At 47.9% G+C, this 23,159-nt stretch overlaps 1 protein-coding gene across 2 annotated transcripts in view; it reads left to right on the forward strand.

Annotated features, from left to right (window-relative positions):
- LOC147733823 (uncharacterized) overlaps positions 1 to 23,159 on the forward strand; it is a 452,276-nt gene that overhangs the window by 368,417 nt on the left and 60,700 nt on the right. For both annotated transcript variants that reach the window (XM_086958409.1, XM_086958408.1), the window contains one exon: positions 21,707 to 21,821. In XM_086958409.1, the coding sequence (XP_086814535.1) occupies positions 21,707 to 21,821 (115 nt within the window). The remainder of the gene's footprint in view (positions 1 to 21,706; positions 21,822 to 23,159) is intronic.

Consider the following 23,159-nt stretch of genomic DNA (forward strand, 5'->3'; position numbering starts at 1 on the left):
AATGAGGTCACACAAAGAAGGGGTCACGCACACAACCGCTGGCAGCAGACCCTTTAGCCAGCCATCCATCTCAATGCTGTATGATTGCCAAACGCGTTTCGAGCATGTAATGCTCTTGTTCACTAGTTCTCCCCCAACAGATATGCTGGAAAAGCAGTTTTCAGGTGGAACATCATTTTATTCAATTATACAGTCCCGCCCTTGTGGGTGTCGCAAAGCACGGCATGCTGGTCTATGTAGTTTTGCCCATCGCTGCTGACTCACAGTTCCTTTCAACACCCGATTGGGTACTGTTTTGCCACAAGGAGAGTTCACAAAATATATACCCAAGTGGGCACATGGGATGAGTGCCGCTTCTGAGCCTGCCAATGATACTCCAGCAGCCAGGCTCCCTTCGATTCCACCAGCGCTCGGCATGTAAAGCACCGCAGATCCGCCAACTTTAGCGGTGGGACCTCCTAGCAGCTAGGCTGTCGCTATACACAAAACACGAGTTGCCCAAAATGAGGAGGTCACACAAAGAAGGGGTCACGCACACAACCGCTGGCAGCAGAGCAGCAGACCCTTTAGCCAGCCATCCATCTCTATGCTGTATGATTGCCAAACGCGTTTCGAGCTTGTAATGCTCTTGTTCACTGGCTCTCCCCCACAGATATGCTGGAAAAGCAGTTTTCAGGTGGAACATCATTTTATTCAATTATACAGTCCCTCCCTTGTGGGCATTGCAAAGCAGGGCATGCTGGTCTATGTAGTTTTGCCCATCGCTGCTGACTCGCAGTTCCTTTCAAATCCTGATTGGGTACTCTTTTGCCACAAGGAGAGTTCACATAATATATACCCAAGTGGGCACATTGGGATGAGAGTGCCGCTTCTGAGCCTGCCAATGATACTCCAGCAGCCAGGCTCCCTTCGATTCCACCAGTGCTCAGCATGTAAAGCGCCGCAGATCCGCCAACTTGAGCAGTGGGACCTCCTCGCGGCTAGGCTGCCGCTATACACAAAACACCAGTTGCCCAAAATTAGGAAGTCACACAAAGAAGGGGTCACGCACACAACCACTGGCAGCAGACCCTTTAGCCAGCCATCCATCAAAATGCTGTATGATTGCCAAACGCGTTTCGAGCATGTAATGCTCTTGTTCACTGGCTCTCCCCCACAGATATGCTGGAAAAGCAGTTTTCAGGTGGAACATCATTTTATTCAATTGCCCTGCTTTGCGACGCCCACAAGGGCGGGACTGTATAATTGAACTCGTGTTTTATATATATATATATATAAATATCTCCTGTTTGGTGTGCAAGGAAAGCTGTGGGGCTGAGAGAATGGGAGCAGAGGCGGAGAAAGTAAGAATACCAAAGCGGCTTCCCCAACACCGGACTGCCAACATGCAGCATTGTGGGACTGGTAGTCCCCGTTATCGGCGCAAGCTGGCGGAAACGGAAGCAGGTGGGGCCTCTGAAAGCATCTCTAGCGGAGCCCATTGAGACCTGACAAGCACAGATTTCTGGGAGCATTGACAAAGGCTAACGCCGAAACCGGTCTGCTGTATCCAGAATTAAAAGCCTCCACGAAATCCGAAGTGTCTTTTGGTTTCTTTTTGCTGTGTAGTGAGGAAAAGTTGAATTATATATATATATATATATATATATATATATATATATATATATATATATATATATATCCTTCTGTAGGTTATGCAATGTTGTTGCACCCATACACACACCTTCCCCCACCCCCTTTTCTCCTTTTAGTAACCACTTCTCTATCGATAATACAAGGGGGTCTTGTCCCTCATGGCCTGAAACAGCCCCCTTGACTGAGGCACATACACACACTCTCTCTCACACTCACACACACATTCACTCACACTCTGATGAGAGCATCTCACACAGTGGGTACATACAGGGATGGCAGACAAAAAGTGGAATGAGACTGTCTCCCACATCCTACGGGATCACCTCACTTGCATACCCTACACCATGTCACTTGCCCCCCTATTCGCGGCCACAATATGGCTCACATGGTTTTTATGTTTTTCCAGAACGCCGTTGCATCTTTGCTTACTTTGGTATTAGGTTTTCTTACTAGTTGGGTTATGTTTGTTTCTGAGTGATCACTGCACCTATCCTAAGCAATTAACCTTGTAGTTAGTTGTCTCCCCACTCCCTGTACGGGTGGGAACCAGAGCCGACCTTCCTACCCTCTCTCCCTCTCTTTCCCTACAACAAATATGACGTCCGATACTAATGTAATGACATGGAATGCCTATGCCATGCACACACCCTCTCGCAGGTATGCACTCGGACTTGCGTCGCAATACTGATAGTCATCCTCCAAGAATCACACAGCCTGAAGCCTTACCCCTACAAACAAGCTGACAAATGGTATGCAATGCACATGCCCGGCTCACATGTACTGTAGGCAAACCGCCTTTGGGTGCACTTTTGAAAGCCCTTACTTTAATCTCGCCAAAGCATCCCTAATGGGATGGCTTCAGCGAGACCTAAAAACGTTGAGGGGGCAAGTCTACTCCACTAATTATTCCACATACTTCTGAGGTGTGCTGCTGTGGATAGATGCTGAGGTGCCATTTGTGGCTGACACTATTGTTGGGCACCTTGGGGGACAATACATATTTGTTTACCTAGAGGTTCAGCAGCTACTACTCGACACAATCTATGCACCCACCAGTGACCAAGAACGCTTCCTGCACAGCTTATCGGGAGTCCTAGTATGCAGCTGTAAACATCCATGGGTGATAGGTGGTGACTTTAACAGGGTCCTTGTCTGAGCCTAGAAAGACCATTCCCTCCGCTCACCTGTAGTCTGCTGCCACCAACGCTCAGGCCCTTGACAGACTGGCTACTAGAGCGGCACTTGACGGACATACTAAAGTCTACTCATTTCACTCATATCCACACAATGTATAGATCTTCTCACCAAAGCGGAGATACTGCCTCACTTCATATGCGTGGATTATCTAGGAAGGATATACTCTGAGCATAACCCAACAATTGTACATATGCTGGAATCATAAGCCCTCACCCATACTCATGTAGCGACTCTAGGCAGACGCTCTGATTGACCCACCCAAACGAGCCTCCCTGCATAATTGCATCACTGAATATTTTGATGTTAACACTAGCACCGCCACATCTGGGATGATCAAGTGGGACACTTTCGAGGTGGCAATCAGGGAGAATTACATGGGAATACCATAAACATGAGGTGCACCTGGATAAAGATATCGCAGGAACAGAGCAGAAGGTGCTACGATTTGAGGAGCGAGCCCCGGAATCCCCATCTATCAGGGAGCAGTTGCAGCAGGTGAGAGAGAAGAACAAAGGCTGCAATACCTCAATTAAGAAGCCCACACCACTGAGAATCTGACAAGACAGAGAAACTGCTGGCATGGCAGATCTTGCTGGAGCACCCCAAGCACCCAATACTGTCGATATACCACACCTCGGGTGTTTGTGTGCACATACACGAAGCATTCACACAATATTATACATCCCAATATAAATTTTCACTTGCGGCTTCACCTGAAGACATCGGTGCCTTCTTGGAGCCTGTGATACTTCCCTGATCAGCGGGAGGCACTCCACTGGTAAATCAACCTTCACGAGGTTCAGGAGGTCATCAGGGCACTGGCCATTGGAAAAACTCCTGTCCCAAATGGACTGCAATTGGCTTCAAAATTGTAAACCTTATACAACGAGTCTATAGCTGCCTCTTCTCTCCTGCCCTCACTGTGCAAGGCTCTCCATTCATTATTGCCAAACCGGGCAGGTATAGCAAGGATCTAGCCTCTTACAGGCCACTGGCACTGTAAACAGATTACAAGACATTAGCTAACATATTAGCTGACAGGCTGGCCCCTCTGATTCTGCAGATGGTTTGTAACGGCCTGTAAAACCTCCCTGAAAGTATGAAGATTTGTTTGGGTCCTTAAATTCGCCCCCCACTGACTGTCCGAATTACGGATGTCTAGTGCCTAACCTGGAGAAGGCCTTTGATTCTCTGGAGTGGGCTTACCTGGGGGCACATTTTATTTGCCTGGTCCAATTGTTGTACACAAACCCGACAGACCGGGTTAAGACAGGCCAACTACTCGGAACTCATACAGATTTATCAGAGCACCACCCAGGTTTGTCCTTTTGTACCTGCTGTTATTTTCGTTGGCCGTGGAACCACTGGCCCATACTCTAAGACACAGAGGACTGCAGTGAGGGATTCCCTTTGAGAGATGGACATCCGTCAGTGTCACTTAATGAAGACAACATGCTCTTAAATCTCAGGGTTATCTGGGACATCCCTGCCCTTATAGCACTTGCACTTGCCAAATTTGCAGCGGTATCTACATGTATCTAGCTTTAGGATCAACTGGTGCACGTCTTGTCTTTCCACTTTGTGGCCCCCACGCCTGACCACATGCTCCAAATAAACATTGTCCCCTTACTGTGGCAGCCCGACACATTCGGCTACTTGGGAATATGCATATATCATAATCCATCAGATCTGGATGGTAATTTGGGCTGGGCAGTCACCAATCTACCGTCACAAATGGCTTTCTGGCAGACCCTGCCGCTACCCGTAGCAAAATGATCATGTTACAGCGACTCCTATATTCTTTGCCAACCTTCAACTCTTAATCACTATACTGTTTTTCACTAACTAGAACGATCAATGGGAGACTTTATTTGGCACTTGTCCTGCCAAAGGGTGGCTCTAATAAAACTCTGTCTCCTGTCTGATCATAGTGGCCTGGGCTTTCCAACCTTTGAACATTACTACCTGGCCTCCCAGCTACAGTGAGTGTCCAAGTGGTTGGCAGGTTGCCAACTAAAGGACGCAGCATCGGCTTCTCCCTATGGGATGTGGCCCCAGTACTGCACTGGTTCCACTCCGCACACTAGAGGGCTGATGCCTTTCCACGCTGCCACACAATAGACACGGACTAACTGCGCATGCTCTGGGCATGCTCGTCGCTCTCCCAGTACAGGCACAAGATCACAACCCGTCTTGCCAGATGCACAGGATAAACAACACTGCTTAACTTGGAACTTGCCTATTGGGCTAGCTGCACTGCACCAAGAGAAACTAGGCTCTTGCTCAGTTCATAGACATGGCAACACTGCTTGCTAGGCATCAGATTACACTAGAACAGAAATCTTCTATTCCCCCACTCTGTCTGGCTGGGCACTCTCCATGAGTATGTGGGTTCAAGGCAAAAGCAGGGCCCTACACAAAGAAAACACTAAGAATGCGCTTCAAACCCATAGCGGCTGTGTGGGATAACCTTCTGACAGACCTTCAGGCTGGCATGCGCAACGGAGTTCACCCTCTTGCACCAGAACCTGAGGCACCCACCAGCTGTCTTGCATAGCAATCCAGAACCCATGGCATGGAAGGCGTCACATGGTCATGCTCAATACACAATGAAACGTTCTGCAAAACTATCCCTGAACTATGTAGACAGGTGCAGGATAATTCTAACAAATGTCATTACAGAAAACGTTTTCATCTCTTAATTTGTGTCCGCGGATCCACTTTCTTGTGTTGACACTAGATATTCAATAATATTGGAGCATTAATCTACAGATCCTGCGATATAATGAGCTAAACTGATGTTTATCTATGTTTATCGCAATATGTTTGACGTTATCAATATATTCTGCCTCTGATTTATGCCTAACATTGTCCAATGTATTCTATACATGAAAATGCATAATAGAGTTAAAAAATGTTTTATCTGATATGGTCCCAATATCTCTTCTAAAGAGAGCAGCAACTCTAGTTCCTTACATTTGGCCCAGGCGAGCACCCTTAAAGTTAAGTCATTTGTGATGGGGTTAAGCATTTTCAATTCCGTAGGGGGGTATTCTCCGTATATAGCTCTCAATAGTAGTCTTTAAATACTGCTGCGTTTGCTAGTGAGTCTGTGACCCTCTGCCACTCAGATTTTTGTATTAAGGGAACAATTTTGGCTTCAATATTCCTATGTGCTAGACAATATGTAAGCGTTCCTGCTTTATTCACTGGCTCATACATTCGGTATTGGGATATTGTCCATGCCAGCTTGGCTGTAACTATAAGCTTTTGCGCCAGGTGGAGCGTCTCAAGTTGCGAATGCTCCACCTCTTTGTGCTCGCTTGGCAGATACCATTTGAGCTACAGGACTTGCTCCTGGAGTTCAGCTATAGCTCACTCTGTCCCTTTATTTTCCCTGGATGTAGGATAATGGCCGCCTCTAGATCACTGCATTGAAGGCCTCCCAGGGTTACCAAAGATTACGCTGAGGTAGCATGTACCTTAAATTCATCCTCTATGGCATTGTGCAGCAAGCCAGTCAAACATAATCTTTTAACCACTATGCATTAAGGTGTCAAGGCCTCTGGAGCCGCAAAAAGGGCTTCAGAGGAGTACCCCCACTGTGGAGTAATCTGACAACCCTCTGGCCAATATGCAGGCGCCAAGGGTCCCATTAAGGTTAGTTTGTGAATTGTTTCTTCCTGGGTAACACTTAACGCAGTGAGTCACTTAACCCCAGGGAGGTCGCTCATTTGAAACCAGCGGCATTCTGGTAAACATGGAGGGGATGTCTATATTTTGGATAGTGTTCATTATTCATAATAGCATTGAAATCCTCTCCCACCACTGTCATCCCTACCAGAGTATGGAGTATGACATGGGAGACTGTATTATTAACAAGTGTCTGAGGAACATAAACCCTGCAGATCGACCACGGAATTCCCTTTAGTGTCCTTGTTATAACTATAAACCTATCTAAATCTTCCATCTGTACCTTGAAGGCTACAAACGGAAATGTCTTATGTAGTGGGATCACCACACTTTAGCAGAATCTTGTAAACCCTGTGTGGTAGATTATTATACCTGTGCTGCCCCAAAATTTCATTGCAGGTGCCCAGAAGGGGAGTGTTTTGTAATACCATGCAACATGACTGCCCCCCTTTTTATTTTGTTCAGGAGCCCAATAAGATTCCACATTACAATATTATAATACCTCTTGGTGTTGCTTGTCTGCTTGAGTTCTTTATGTCTACATTATTGTCTGATCTTGAGTAACCTCTTCTGCCTCCTTAAGCTCAACCAAACAGTTCCCCAACACCCTCACCCCATACTACCTAGCTAGAAGCATCTTCCGGCCTAACATTTGATAACTCCTCACTTGTGAACAGTTGTGGCACTTATTACCATCGGCTGTTCACCTTGCCGTATAATCTTAAGCACCAGTTAAACAAGTATACTTACCTGCACGTTGGACTTTTACACGCCACCTCTTGCAAATGTTCATTGTCAGGGCTGGATGTCAGATGGCCCCTCCTTTCTTCTATGTTTCAGTGCTTGGCTGGTCATTGTTGCCCTCAGTCTTCTGATCTGTCATCAGTGCAATTAGTCTACATTTTGTTCTCTGGCATTGTCGCCATTTTCTGTCTTTCGAGCCTTGTGTCGCTCTTTCCTGCTTCTCAGCAGTCCTCACCCAGCAGACAGCCTTGTGCTCTCCACCCACTCACAGACCTGATTTGCAAGGTCAAACACCTGTTTTTAGGTCTCGCCTAAGCCATCGTATTAGCAAGGCTTTGGAGAGATATTAAGTAAGGTGTCTTTCAAAAGTGCTCCCAAAGTGCGGATCGTGTACAGTGCATGTGCACCGGGCGCGTGCACCATTTGTCCGCCTGCTGATCACTGCCGCGGCCGCTTTGATGTTCTCAGTGAGCCGCGTGGCCACTGAGAACATCAAAGAGGCTGCAAAAGTGCTCACCATTTGCCACCCCCTCATTTATCCCACTTCCTGTTTTCTCTTATTGTAATCAAAAGCATAGGAGCCTCAGCACTGGCCCCGGGGCGGCAGCTGCGAGGGCTTGTTTTCAAATGCATGTTTCCTGTTGTCATTTTGGCTGCCTCTGAATTCCCCCTTTCCTTCTGACTGCACCTTCCTTTAATAGCTTCTTCCCTTTGCTTAACCCCATGTACTCATTCCTCTCCATCTGATTGCTATTTTCTCTCTATGTCGATCTGGTGTTGTTCTCTTTCCTCTCCCTCTCTCTGGTTGCCATCCTCCGTTTATCCTTCTGTGAGCACCTCATTTATTTGCAGCTTTCTGTCTGATTTGCCCCTGTTTAAGAAATTACACATGTGCCTGCGAAGCCACATGGATGCATATTCAGCGCGAATTCATTGTGGCCCCCCAGTAAGACAGTTTGCTCGCAATATTCATTCATTCCTCCGTGAGTTGGGTTATTGCAGCTGTGTAGCCCTAGATTATATCAAACGATTGCATGATAATGAGTCTGTGGAGCTGGGGTTTTGCTTGGAGTACACTCCCCCACCCCACCCCTGACATACATACATGCAAGTATTCTCTTGCATCACCCCTGCCGCAGGAAGCCTTCGTTTTGATTTAGTAGGTCTGACTAATAAGTAAAATGCAGGCCTAAAAGAGGTCTTTGAAAGAGTGAAAAAAGGCACACTTTTCCCTTGAGTTTTGTCGTAAAAGCGCACCTCCCAACTGTATTCCCCGCCAGTCTCTGCATATATAAATCTAGCAAACAATTGCCGTTTTGCCGACACACGCAAATCTCACTCTTTTCTACTCGTCAATTTTCAGCTTCTGAACCATTTGCGCAATCTCAGGTCTTCATCTATTGTGTTTAATCACTAGTCCTTTGTGGGAACCACCAGGTTCCGAAAGCAGCAGCTCTGAGTGAAGAATGCAGCATGGGAGAATGTCTTGGTTTCTGTGTCTGCAACTCACTGCCGTTATTACCCAGACCCACATATTTTGATAAATTATATGAGGGTTGATGTGGCGCTTTTCTATGTTTGTTGTGTTTGAGTTGCATCCATCATTACTGCCGCATGCAGTTTAGGGTAGTAGCTGCCATCACAGTGCTCAGTTAGTATTACCGTTGTTAGTGTTGACACTTTCAGTGGCATACCAAGGATTCCATAGGCTCTAATGGATGCATGAAAAATGGACCACTTGTTTTTACCGTCATCAATAGGCGAGTTCAGTTCAATTTGTTTTGGGAACAAAAGTATCCATGAAAGTGCATAAGGAAATAAATATGCTTAAAAACATTTATACACTTTTATGTCTTCATTCCATAATAATAAAAATCAATAAAATTGCAGCAAGGCCCTATCATTAAAAACGAAAAAGTAGTCTATGTAAGACTAGCCCGCACCGCTGTTTTCATAAACACACCTACATGGAAGGTAACCTCATTGGTATTTAATAGAAGCAGTTTACTGTATACATCTCAAAAATCAATAATGCGGAGCCTCTTGATTGTTGTGTACAAAAAATAAAAATCATAAAATAGTAAGAAGTGTGACATAGATTTGCCTGATCTTCCATTGCAAGGGCAAATATGTACGTTTGCTTGAAAACCTAGTAAGCTGCTTAGCAAATATTAACAGTGTTTGCCCTGCTACTTTCCCACTGCCCCAAGGGACTTGTCAAATAATTTAACCCCGCGCCGCACGGCCACCAGCTGCTGCGTGTGCCCCCAGTGCCTGCCTCTGCCTCAGCGCCGGCCTCGCTGCCGCCTTGAGCGATCCCCGTTGGTTTTGACCCGTTTTTGCCCAACATTTGTGCTTGTTTCTTTGTGTGCCGTCAGATCGTCAGCTTATCTGTTTTTCCCCGTTTTGACCTGAATTTTGCCCGACATTTGTGCTTGTTTCTCTGTGTATCGTCAGCTTAACTGTTTCCCCCCGTTTTTGACCTGTATTTTTGCCTGTATTTTCTGTGCCGTTTCCTCTTAGTGTGCTGACCCCCATTGTGCATTGTGCCTGTCTCCTTCCTGTTTGCCCGCCTACCTCGCCGCCCTCCGCTCTCCCTCCCCGCTCCCGCTTCCCGCCACCGCCATTAGCCCCGCCCCTTTCTCTTCTGTTCCCTCCCCGCTCCCGCCTCCCAGCTGCTCCGCCCACCCGCGCACTTCGCCTTAAATGGCGACCGTGCGAACGCGCAGCGGTCACGCGCAGCGGGCGCGCCGATTGTGCACCGAAGGCGCGCCAAAGGTAAGCCCGTCTACGCCCGTCCGTGCCTGGACCGCGCCCAGTGCCAGGACCCCTGGCCCCCGAAGAGCCCGACCAACCCGCCTGACGTACTCCGCCGCCACCCTCACCGCACTCAACACCGGCCGACTCCCAGAATGCCACCAAGCCACACCACGACGCACCCACGGACCTTTCAGCTGCCACGCCTGCAAGTTCTCCTGCATCCGGACCAGACTCGCACCAGCACCCGCCAAGTTGAACACCAGCAGCACCCACCTCAAGTGCATCCTGCTCAACACCCGCTCCGTCCACAAACACGCCATCGAACTCTGGAACCTTCTAGACGCCACAGCCCCTGACGTTGCCTTCCTCACGGAGACCTGGATGAACGCCTCTTCAGCTCCCGACATCGCCATCGCTATCCCAGAGGGCTACAAGATCGTCCGGAGGGACCGAAACGCCAACCAGATGGGAGGAGGCATCGCCATCATCCACAGGAACACCATCCGTCTCACGACCAGCACCGACAACACCCTGAACAGCGCCGAACACCTGCATTTCCAGATCCACACCAACCCGAACACCACCCTCAGAGGCACCCTGATCTACCGACCCCCCGGACCACGCACACAATTCAGCGAGGACATCGCCGACTTCGTCAGCCCGCATGCCATCCCCTCCGCCGACTACATCCTCCTGGGAGACCTCAACTTCCATCTGGATAACAACAACGACCACAACACCAGCACCCTGCTCGACAACCTCGCCAACCTGGGACTGAAGCAACTGGTGTCCACCCCCACCCACCTTGCCGGACACACACTCGACGCAGTCTTCTCCTCCAGCACAGACATCGACTTCAGCCACGCCACAGAGCTTCAATGGACGGACCACAGCTGCGTCCACTTCACCTTCAAGAGAACGACGACCCACCACCACCAACAACAGGCCGCCCGCAGAAGCTGGAACAAGATCACAGCAGACCAGCTCGCCACCTCCCTGAGCCAGCACCCTCCTGCCAGCTCAGCGGACCCCAGCCAGGCCGCCGACAACCTCACAAAGTGGATCAGCAACTGCGCGGACGTACTCGCCCCTCTGAGGACCCCGCCTAGCAGACCCGGCAGCAAGAAGGCTCCATGGTTCACCGACGAACTCAAGAGCTCCAAGAAGAACTGCCGAGCCCTCGAGAAAGTCTGGAGAAGGGAACCGACACCGGACAACAGGACCTCCTTCAAGCTGGCCACCCGGAAACACCACCAGCTGATCCGCGCCGCCAAGAAAACAGCATTCAAGGACAGATTGGACAACAACGCACACAACTGCAAGGAACTCTTCAACATCGTGAAAGAGCTTTCCAACCCCAGCGCAGGAAACAACGACATCACCCCTTCGCAAGACCTCTGCAACTCCCTGGCTTCATACTTCCACAACAAGATCGCGGACATACATAACAGCTTCAACAACCAACCAACGCACACCATGACCGAACAACCACCCCCCACCACCACCCTCCACGCCTGGACCCCGATCAGCACCGAAGACACCATCCGCACGATGAACTCCATCCACTCCGGATCACCGACCGACCCCTGCCCTCACCACGTCTTCAACAAGGCCGACGCTGTCATCGCACCCCACCTGCGAGACATCATCAACACATCCTTCGACACCACCATCTTCCCTGAGAGCTGGAAACACGCCGAACTCAGCGCTCTACTCAAGAAACCAACAGCGGACCCCACCGACCTCAAGAACTACCGCCCCATCTCACTCCTCCCGTTTCCAGCCAAAGTCATCGAGAAGACCGTCAACAAGCAGATGGCCGCCTTCCTCGAGACGAACGGATCCCTCGACCCCTCACAGTCCGGCTTCCGAGCCAATCACAGCACCGAAACCGCCCTCATCGCCGCCACCGATGACATCCGAGCCCTGATGGACAATGGAGAAACAGCGGCCCTCATCCTCCTAGACCTCTCCGCGGCATTCGACACGGTCTGCCACCGCACCCTAGTACGGCGCCTCAGCAACATCGGAATCCAGGACAAGGCGCTGGAATGGATCATCTCCTTCCTCGACGGAAGAACACAGAGAGTCCGCCTACCACCGTACAAGTCAGAGGCCTCCGAAGTCATCTGTGGCGTCCCTCAAGGATCATCTCTGAGCCCCACCCTCTTCAACGTCTACATGAGCCCCCTCGCGGCCATCGTACGCAAACACAACCTCAGCATAATCTCCTACGCCGACGACACCCAGCTGATCCTCTCCCTGACCAACGACCCCACCGCCGCCAGAGCCAACCTGCACGAAGGGATGAAAGAGGTAGCCGAGTGGATGACGACCAGCCGCCTGAAACTGAACTCGGACAAGACGGAGGTCCTCATCCTGGGCCCCTCACCCTCCGCCTGGGACGACTCCTGGTGGCCTCCCGCCCTGGGCACCGCACCCAAACCGACAGACCATGCACGCAACCTGGGCTTCATCCTGGACTCCTCCCTCTCCATGACCAGGCAAGTCAACAACGTCTCCTCGGCGTGCTTCAACATCCTGCGCATGCTACGGAAGATCTTCTGGTGGATCCCCACCGAGACCAGGAAGATCGTCACCCAGGCCCTCGTCACCAGCCGACTGGACTACGGCAACGCCCTCTACGCCGGGACCACCGCCAAGCTCCAGAAGAGACTCCAGCGGATCCAGAACGCCTCAGCCAGACTCATCCTCGACATCCCACGAACCAGTCACATCTCCGGACATCTGAGAGACCTTCACTGGCTCCCCGTCAACAAAAGAATCACCTTCCGCCTCCTCACCCACGCACACAAAGCCCTACACGACCAAGGCCCGAGCTACCTCAACAGCCGAGTCAACTTCTACGCTCCCAAACGCCACCTCCGTTCAGCCAACCACGCCCTCGCCGCCGTCCCCCGCATCCGAAGAGCGACTACAGGAGGAAGGTCCTTCTCCTACCTGGCTGCCAAGACCTGGAACTCCCTCCCGACCGACCTGCGCCTGACCCAAGACCACCTCTCCTTCAGGAAGAAGCTGAAGACCTGGCTGTTCGAGCAGTAGCGGCACCCCCCCCCCCCCAGCGCCTTGAGACCCTACGGGTATGGAGCGCGCTTTACAAGTGTCATTGATTGATTGATTAAGATTGAACTATTTCTTTTCATATTTAGCACTCACTCTGGGTTCAACTGACTCACTTATCAGACTCTCAGCCTGTAATAGTTTAAGCCAAATAGTCTGCAACTGTTTTTTTGTTAATAGTGTATGGACCGCTAGGTTCCTTAAACAGCTGTTGGTAACCTGACTTACACAGGATGGATTCTACGTATGCCAGCCAAGGGATGCTCCTGTCTTTATAGCAAGAGAGGCAATCTTTGAAGATGTCTCTTAGAAGACCTGCCTCCATATTTCTCCATGCGGCGAGCCATAGCAAAAAAGGGCGGGCACTAATCTTCAACAAATGGGATGTTCAGTTCTCTGTTGAGGTTGAGGTAGGGATCCGTGCCCCTTAGATTCTTCTAGAGAATTAAGTTGCACTTATCAATACCCCAGACTTCAGCTCCATAAGTAGTGATTGGGAGGCACAGCATTTTAAAAATCTTCAATAGAGGCTCAAGGGCTCCCCCCTTCCTGGGTTACGGTAAGCTAAACAATGAACTGGTCACTCTGTAGAATTTATTCCCACTATAGGCTTCTTTGGGCTGCAGGTCATAACAAAGCTTTATTAAAATCAGTGCGTAAATCCAGCAATGTCATAAAAATTACAAAACCACCTACTAACTGACAGAGGGCCTTTGGAGTACAGGCCATTAACATGGCATCATTGGCATACAGCAGTGATGGTAAAAAAAGCCTTTAATTTTAGGGACATCAGGCGTAGTGGTTAGTAAAAACAATAGGTCTCGCATTATTAAAGTTTGAGCTATTGGCATTGTAATGTCTTTTATTCATTTGTTTTTAAAACCTGCAATCGGTGAACAAACACGCACTCTGAGCGTATAGTCCTTGCTTACAATGAACAAGGCTGACAGTAAAAGAGATTGCCAGCCTTGCTTCTCATAAGCATGGACTATAAGTACAAAGTTTTTGTTTACGATACCGATGCAAGTGAATAAAAGGCATTGTCATTTACAACGCCAATAGCTCAAACTTTAATAATGCGAGACCTATTGCATTGTAAATGCTGGTTTCTCTTGGGAGGACCTTCAGTTTTGCCAGATACTGTAGCATATATTTTAACTCCATTGCTTCTGTTTTACTAGTTAGTAAGGTTTCCTCTGGCTTTGCCCCAGCTCACTTTAGTCTGGGAAGATAATCCCTTGTGTGATCTCTGCATGACCTCCCCCAAATTTCTCACTGCCCGGAGGATTAAATCCCTGTCCCTGTAGTGAAAGAAGCAGTTGATTATGGACCTTGGCGGACCCAAAGCAGAGTCTTTTGCTGCGGTGGGCCTACTGGATGAGATCTTTCTTGTCAGATAGAAGACTTTCATCCAGGATGTGAGGAATTGCTCCAGGTGTGCACCTTCAAGGCTCTCACAAAGTCCCACAAAGTGTAGGCTGTTGCTTCTCGTGTGAAAGCCCACTAGCAGCTGCATTTAGAAGCCAATGCATGGTGCTGTATGGCCCAGGCAGTAATTACGCCAACAACCCATAGAAACACTTAGGCTTCGACGTACATGTACATGAAAGCGCCAGAACACCGTCTCAAGAAGCCCATGGAGCAGCAACACAACTAAGCGTAAGAGTGACGCAGACGCTATTGCCTTGAGAGGCCTGTATTGCCCCTGGACACTTTGATAGTGGTGCCTTTATTCCACCTGCCATTCTTTTTAAAAGATGTTTTTTTTAGCCTTCACAAAATGTTTGCAGTGTGAAGCAGTGCTGTCTGACCCTGGGCTAGGAAACGTCTTGTCAGACTTTGCAAAGGGATTTCCACACAGTATGCCCCGAGGGTTAACTGGGGGATACTTATCCCTCTCAGTACCACTGACTCCTCACTTATTTCAGTACCTTGGTGGTCCATATTCTTCGTTTCCATCCATATTTCACTGATATCTGTTCCCTAGCAAGATCATATAGCAGGTCAAGTGGGATTTCCTCATTTTCATGTGACAGACCCATTCAATGAGCAAACAGCACTCTCTTAATAAGTTGGCGCATGCTCATATGATGATACGAAAGAAGCATACCTACTCAGTTTATTTCCCCAGCCAGTCAGGGGAACAGGGAAAGCCAGAAAGTTTCCAGAACACATATTCACTGTATGCTGGTGTTGCTGCTACAGAGTAAAAAAATGTTGGGGTAAAGTTAGGGAAGGGTCTTCAGTAGTCTGCTTAGTCTCCGAGTACATTCCTGTTGTCTAATGCATTGAATGTGTGTTTGCTTTCTACATGAAGTGCAGGCAACTGAATGTTTGTCTAAACAGAAATTTAACTCTTGTATACATGAGGACACCAGTCTAGCAGTAGCCATCTCAGCTCCCATACGCTACTGTCTAACTGGCAGTGATTCTGTGCTATATCCTGCTACGCATTCCTTGCTATGGACAGATTGGGAGATTATTGGTGAGGGAAGCCACACTGGAGCAGCAGTCACCAACAACACGACATAGTGCAACTGCACAGATTCCTATAGTATAGTAATGCCATGCCGCAAAGCCACCATGAACCACAATAGTGTGGACTGGGCATGAAGGGGTTTCCAAAACCTGTTCAATCCTAAACATCCACAGCCTCTCATTCCAGCAATCTAAAGTCACACATTTGCTATTATGGAAAACCACAGTGGGTAATGCATTGTCACATATTGGAGGATTGACTTGAGCATACTAGGTGGGTTGGGGAGAATATGGAAGTGGCTCGTACCCAGTGAGAGAAGGTTTTTGATCCTACGCCTTTCTACAGCTAAAAAGAGGAAACAATTCTTCTTGACAGTTCGCCACACTCATTTAATTCCCAGCAAGAAGAATAATATACGCAGACAGAACCTTTTTTCCAAGGGTCAAATCAGTAGAGGATGGTCATTTGCACAGGTTCTTTTCATGATTTGACATTCATAAGCTATGGCACAAATCTTCCCAGTTTGAAAAAATAATAATAATACTTAAGCCTTGATCTAGATTATACTGTACAATCGTTTGTCCTGCATATAACAATTCTGAAAGACTCACTAATCACACATTTTGATAATGGTAGTAACAGTGGTGATGATGAAGCTAACACTAATGAGAAATTGGAGGTCAGGTCTCAGGATCCACCAAACTTTAACAACTTTGTAAAAGAAATAAGGCAAGTGACATGGTGGAAATTTATAGTAGCTGCATTCTATAAAAATGCATGAAAAATCGAAGTTTGGCAGGAAGTTAGTGGTATGATGTATGATTCCCATCAGCTTCCCAATCCCACACTAAGAGCTGAAGCATGGGTATTGGGACAGCAATTGACACTGGGAAGAAGGAAGCGTCATGATGCCCAAGATATATTGTGCTCCAGAAATCGCGTAGACCCTAAAGGCGCCAACTTAGATAAGTACATATTTTTCCCAATTTGAAGTGCAATGATTACACGATAAGGCCAAGGCTCTCAAATAGCATTAACTCAGCGTATTTGACATGAAGTCTCCCTCTATGTCTCTTTGCGGTTGAAATCATTTTATGAAGTTTTTGTTTGTCAACATTAAACACAACACCCACCTACAACCACTGGCCGGTAGGGAATAGCAAGGATTATACGTATATTGTAGAAGATCGAGATAGAGGAGAGAGAAAAAAGAAGATAAAGTAGTAAAACCAAGGTTTAGAAAGGAGAAAGTCAGAGACCAATTCCCAGTACTCGAAGAAGTAGGGTTCTAGCCAACGGATAACATCACCTCGTCCTGAGCTAGTTGCTCGGCAACGGTGGGGGAGGTGGGTGGAGGTAAACCGAAGTACCCGTAAGTATCTTGGGCAGGTGAGTTCTACAAACTCCGAAGACAAGTAGGCCACGGTGTATCCCCAGGTCTTATCAAATTTGGGCAGTGTGTGGTTAATCCCAGCTGTGATCCTTTCCATACCCACTATCTCCCAGACTCTATGAAGCCAGTCAAATGTTGTTGGGATGCCCACCGTGTCCCACCTTGATAGTAGCCCTTGTTTAGCTGCCCTTAGTGCCAAAGTAATCGCTCTGCTGCTACATGATTTAAGAGGATAAGTAAGGGGGTTGGGAAGTCCCAACAGGATGTAGCTAGGAAATCTAAGGAGCTCCATATGCTATATATTATCAACATCAGATAGGATTGAGTCCCAGAAGGCTTGTATCTTAGGATATTGCCATAGAATGTGGGTCAGTGTGCCCATCTGTGCTCATCTGCACCATATAGTACTAATAATGCACAATTTTCAATAGCATTTCCTTACCCGTGGTACTACAGGAAGGGTCTAGGGCCCTCTGAATAATGTCCGCCCACTCCTTCGGGGAAAATTCCCTCTCCAGTTCTGATTCCCACCTGTGTTTCACCAGGGACGTCGAGGGGTTCTTAGCTTTGTTCAGAAAGTTGTAGATATCTGATGAGACGTTTATTTGAGTTATGGGTGATGAACCAGAGCTCAAACTTAGTAAGAGGGCGACCTGCGTGTGGACGTACCTGGGGTTGGGTGACCCAGTGGCGCAGCACCTGGTACTTCCTTGGGTATCCCAAAGCCCGTCACAAGTTGGGGGAAGTCCATAACTCCCTGTGTGTCAAAAAGGTCTCTTATGCGTTTGCAGTTGGCTTCCGGCCATTTCATGTACGCATCCCCTGTATGAACAGGGGGGGGGGGGGAGTCCCGGTTCCCTATAAAGGGGGTCAAAGGGGACACAACAGTTGAGATCTTACATCTCTCTTGTACTCTGTCCCATACCTTCATTGTTGGCCTCAAAACCGGGAAAATGTACTTGCCCAGTCTACTGTGTCGCTTTGGAAGCCAGGGGACCTTCCAGATGTGGATACCAGCTACCCGTCGGTCGATGAAACACCAATGTTTTTCTGATTCCAGTTGGTACCACTCTAACATGTAGCGTAATTGGGCTTCCTCGTAATAACGCCCCAAACGCGGGACCCCGAGTCCCCATCCTCTTGCCTCAAATATATTAGTTGGCGAGCTATGCGCACCCTCTTCCCACCCCATATAAAGCTGTCAACAAGCTGCTGCAGCTGGGCCAATATTTTATGCGGCGGACGTAGTGAGAGTGTCAGCATTATGTAAAGAAAACTGGGTAAAATCGTCATCTTGATTGCAGCAATCTTGCCCAACCATGAGAGGATGTGTTTCTTTCAGCTGTGCAGCCCCTGTCATACTTTGGTTAAGATCTCCAAGTAGTTTACCTGGGCAATCTTATCAACTTTTGGGAAAACCCGGATCCCCAGATACCTGATGCCACTAAAAAGCCCATGAGAATGGGAACTGTGCTGCTACTTGTTGCTGGTCCATTTTGGGCAATGTTAGGCTGAGGGACTTTGGCAGGTTGATTTTAAAACCTGACGCCATGCTGAATGCATCTTTCTCTGCTAGAAGGGGAGGGCGTGAGAGTAGCGGTTGTGTCAGAAAAAGCACCACGTCATCTGCATAAAGCAAAATATTGTGCTCTCTCTCTCCCGTCCGGATCCCGGTGATGGTAGGGAGCTGTCGAACTCGTTCAGCAAATGGCTCAATATTGAGTGCAAATACGAGAGGTGAGAGTGGGCACCCCTGTCGCGTGCCCTGCCCGATCTGAAAGGGAGGAGAGGCTACCCCATTCACTCTGATGCATGCCTGTGGGCTATGGTATATACAATTCACCCACTGCATACATTGCTCCCCAATACCAAATAGACAGAGGACGTGGCGGAGATAGGGCCAGTGGACCCGGTCAAATGCCTTCTCGGCGTCCACTGACAGGAGTACCGCCGGGGTCTACGTGCGCTGCATCTTATTCAGTAGGTGACAGCACCACCGGGTCCTGTCAGTACAGTTACGTTTTGGGATAAAGCCCAATTGATCCGGGTCAAATGGACCCTGCATGTGAGGAGAGAGTCTCACTTCTAAAACCCTCGTAAAAATCTTCAGCTCGACATTGAGCAGAGAAATAGGGTGGTACGATGCACATTCCTGGGGGTCCTTCCCCAGTTTGGGGATCACTACCACTTCGGCCATTGTCTCTTTATGAGGACCCCCTAATAAAAGAAAAATTCAAGTTGATATTTGGGAACAATATTTGTTTTTGAGGAAAATGACCAATCGGAGAGTTCTGAATAAAATTAGGCAATTTCCTAAAATTAAAAAACTGGTGCTGTAAAAAAGTTAGGGTACTTGTTAGAAATGGGGATCTCTAGTTGGCAGCGGCTGGAGCGGAGGTCCAAATAGGGCTCCTTCTTCCTAAGTCAGAGTAAAGGGGCTACACCCTTTGATAACCCCTGCTCAACCCTGTGGTAACGTAGCATGAGCAGACAGGCCTATCGCAGAGGCAGTGTGTGTAGCATTTATGACCATACACAATAACGCAGGAAGGATGCTACAAACGGACACAAGTAGTTATAGAAAAATAGTTCTCTTTATATAGATTGAACACAAGGCTTAAGAGCCACAATGCACATAATTACAGATTCACTTCAAAGCAATAAAAGCACTCAAAAAGTGTGGGGAACGAACTTAGTTTGAGGTTGGGGTCCACGGGACCCGGTGAATCACAATATACCTGAGATTTAAAGGGGCGCGGCACGCAGCCTCACAAGGTAGCTGAGGGACTGAAAGGCGGACTCGTAGCGGCCACAGCTCCCGGCTGTAGAGGTCCGTGGCGTGCACTCACGATAATCCTGGGACGGGCACCCAGCGGCACACGCAGGTGATAACAAGATCCTCGAAGTGGTGACTAGTGTGGGCACTCAGCGGCACAGCTTCTCAGCTGCAGCGGCCCACAATAGTGCTAGCAATGATTCTCGTAGGACGGCAAATGCGGGCTCTCAGCGGCACAGCTCCTCAGCCGCAGCGACCCGCGATATCGATGATTCTCGTAGGATGGCAAATGCTGGCACTCAGCTGCAACAACAGCTCAGCTGCTGTGGCCCACGATAGCAATGACTTTGGTAACACAGGCAAATGCGGGCTCTCAGCGGCAACAACTCTTCAGCTGCGGCGGCCCACAATAGCGATAATGATGACTTTAGTAACACAGGCAAATGCAGGCTGTGAACGGCAACAGCTTTCTCCTCTGCGGCAGCCCACAATAGCGATGACTTTGGTAACACAGGCAAATGCAGGCTCTCAGCGGCAACAGCTCCTCAGCTGGGGTGGCCCACAATAGCAAAAGCGATGATTTTCGTAGTACGGCAAATGCGGGCACTCGGCTGCAGCAGCCCACACTAGCGATACGTTGACTTTGAGACAGCGTTCCCCGCAGTAGAACCAGAGGCTCTGAATCTCAACAGGGTCCTCACCTGCAAGGAGAATTCCCCTCAAATAGGAATCTGAACAGCTGATGGGTGAAGTCTAAAGTCCCTGAGACTTCAGCAGGAGGCAAGCTCAAATCAGGCCCTTTGGTAGTTGCTTCAGCAAGATGGAGGAAAGTTTCAAAGTCCTTTCCCTCTCGGTACACGGAAAGAGGTCTGTCTTGACATCCAGATGTAACACACCACAGCACCAGTTTGGTGTCGTCCTGGAGCACTTTGTTTACAAGTCTGCATCCTGCCTTTCAGGAAAAGGGGGTCTGCCATTAGACGCACAGTGGGAGGTGGAGCCATCATTCACCTTGCCAGGCACAGCCCTGCTCAGATCAAAGGTTCACCCCATCCCATACTCCAACTGCAGATCTCTCTATTCAATCCAGGTAGGGCTCAGCCTGCCCTGTCCCTCCAAAAGTTGACAGCCAATACACATAACAGCAGAGCACACTGGAAGGCTTAGGCAGGAAAATACCCATATTCTAAAAGTGGTATTTTCAGCCACAGAATATAGAAATATTCTTTACTACCAGATATGCTCAGGCATACTAAATTCGGCTTTCCTATCAGGTCCCTTGAGGCATAATTGCAAGAATTATAGAATGTAATAGTCAATTTACAATAGGGAGCATTCGCGCTGTGGCGATGAATGGCAGTGGCATAGCGCCCAGAGTATCCAACACCAGCAGACAGAGGAGACAAAAGCAAAAAATGTAAGGGAGACCCACGCCAATGGTGCCATGTTTAACAGTACTCAATGAAAATTATATGCAAATGATCAGTTAATAGTTAATTTCAAAAGTAGCTGAAGCCGGTAGTTCAAGCTCATTCCGAGATACACTGCGGATGCTATGACATCCTTAACTTGATGTGCAAGATCATTTTGATAGCGATCTTTTAACAAAACATTTAAATATTTAAACAATTCTTCTTCAGACCTGCCTAAAAAACCTATGGTTTTAGCCAATTTCTTTGTAATAATGTTTTATTGTTGTATTTTAAAAAATGTTCCTTCTGAGAAGAATGCCATTTTCCACCCCAAAACACTGACAATCATAGGCACTCATTTTACTTGCTGGTGTGATATTGGGCAGGTTTTACAACATGTTCCAGAGTTACTTTTGGTTTTTAGCTTTGGGATGTTACAAATCATTGTTAAAAGCTCCATGATTATGTGTTCACCGAGGAAATGGCTGCTTTGTGAAGTTATGCTCATGCCTGTTTATCTATTCTTTACATTTTAGGAGATCCTTTGCAAAGACCGAGAAAAGCGTTGCGAGATCCTGCTATTCAAGCTGGAAAACCTCTGCCTGAACGTGGTACATGTCAGCATTTCAGGAAGAGTTGTCGGTGGCTAAGGTAAATTCAACGGAGTACAGCTGTTGCTTATGTCATGCCTTGGCATCATTTTGTGTGATACTGAATACAGCATTAAAGCAATGATGGAGACATCAAAAAGAAGATGTTTATAGTTATCAGACACATTCCCAGAAAAGCTACAGGGAGTGGCACGGTTTTGCATTACACCACTGTACGGAATTCTATTATGGAAACGGAGGTGAGGATTATGCAGTGCTTTCGACGTTTTATTAAAAGGCAGCCATCTAAAAAAAACACAATAAATGACTTTGTGTCCTAAATGCCAGTGGGAAAAAGTCAGTAGTTCAGCATTGATTTACCATCCAATCAACGATATCTGGGACTCCTTTATAATCCTTCAACTCTGTTGCTGCCTTTTCTTTCTTCCTGTAACCAAGATCGAGTAATGTAGCCTTCATTCCTGCCTAATTCCATATGAACTTAAAGAAATATTGAACACACATTAATAAACATGATATAAAGCGTTGTAAGTAAAGCAACAGCATACATACCTTCTAGATAATCTGGAGTTCCAAGTAAAAAGGACTACACCATAGTACCCACCAGTACTGAGAAATCCCCTATTTGGGAGTGGTTATGTACCCTGACAGGGTGGGCTAATCCTCGCCTCCGTATCCTTAATAGAATTGAAACTTGTTCATTTTGTGTCAGGACCGGAGACGAGTATCAGGCAGGCTTTAAGCTTCTACATCACCAGGGATGCGATGCTAGCGGCTGGTTTAAAGTAGAACCTTTTGAATGCAGTTTGCTGCATTAAAGATACCCTTCAGGCGAGCCCCAAGGAAAAAAGCTTTTTAAGCTCTAGTGAGTGAGCGCGAAAAACGGAGGTATCAATGCCAGCCTCATGCATAACTTATCAGACCCATCTAGCTATAGTAGGTGAGTATGCTGCCTTGAATGGCCCCCCAAGGATAAACAAGAGTTGCCTTTCTCTGTGTGGACAGGTGTCTGCCGTCATTATCTCATAACTCTTAATACACTACACAACGCACAATTTAGGGGAATCTGGAAAAGAAAGGGTAAGTAACCAAATGTAAGTTACATTTTCTAAGACAAGAGAGAAGTAATGTAACCTCATCTGGAGTAAAAACTCTTCCTGTTATGTCCAGTGCTCTGACGTTCGAGACCCTTTAGCATGAAATCAGATGAAAAAAGGTGTCCAATATGGATGAGATATCCTTCCTGGAAAGGTACTCATTGGACTGCCAAGACAAGAAAAGGTTAGGGAACTTATTGACATCCCAAATGGTTGAGTACTGAGGCTTTGGAGGGAGGGATAACGAAATGCCTCTAAGGAGTTTCCTCACCAAAGTGTGT

The sequence above is a fragment of the Lissotriton vulgaris genome, chromosome 2_1 (assembly GCF_964263255.1).
Source record: "Lissotriton vulgaris chromosome 2_1, aLisVul1.2, whole genome shotgun sequence".
Lineage (NCBI taxonomy): Eukaryota > Metazoa > Chordata > Amphibia > Caudata > Salamandridae > Lissotriton > Lissotriton vulgaris.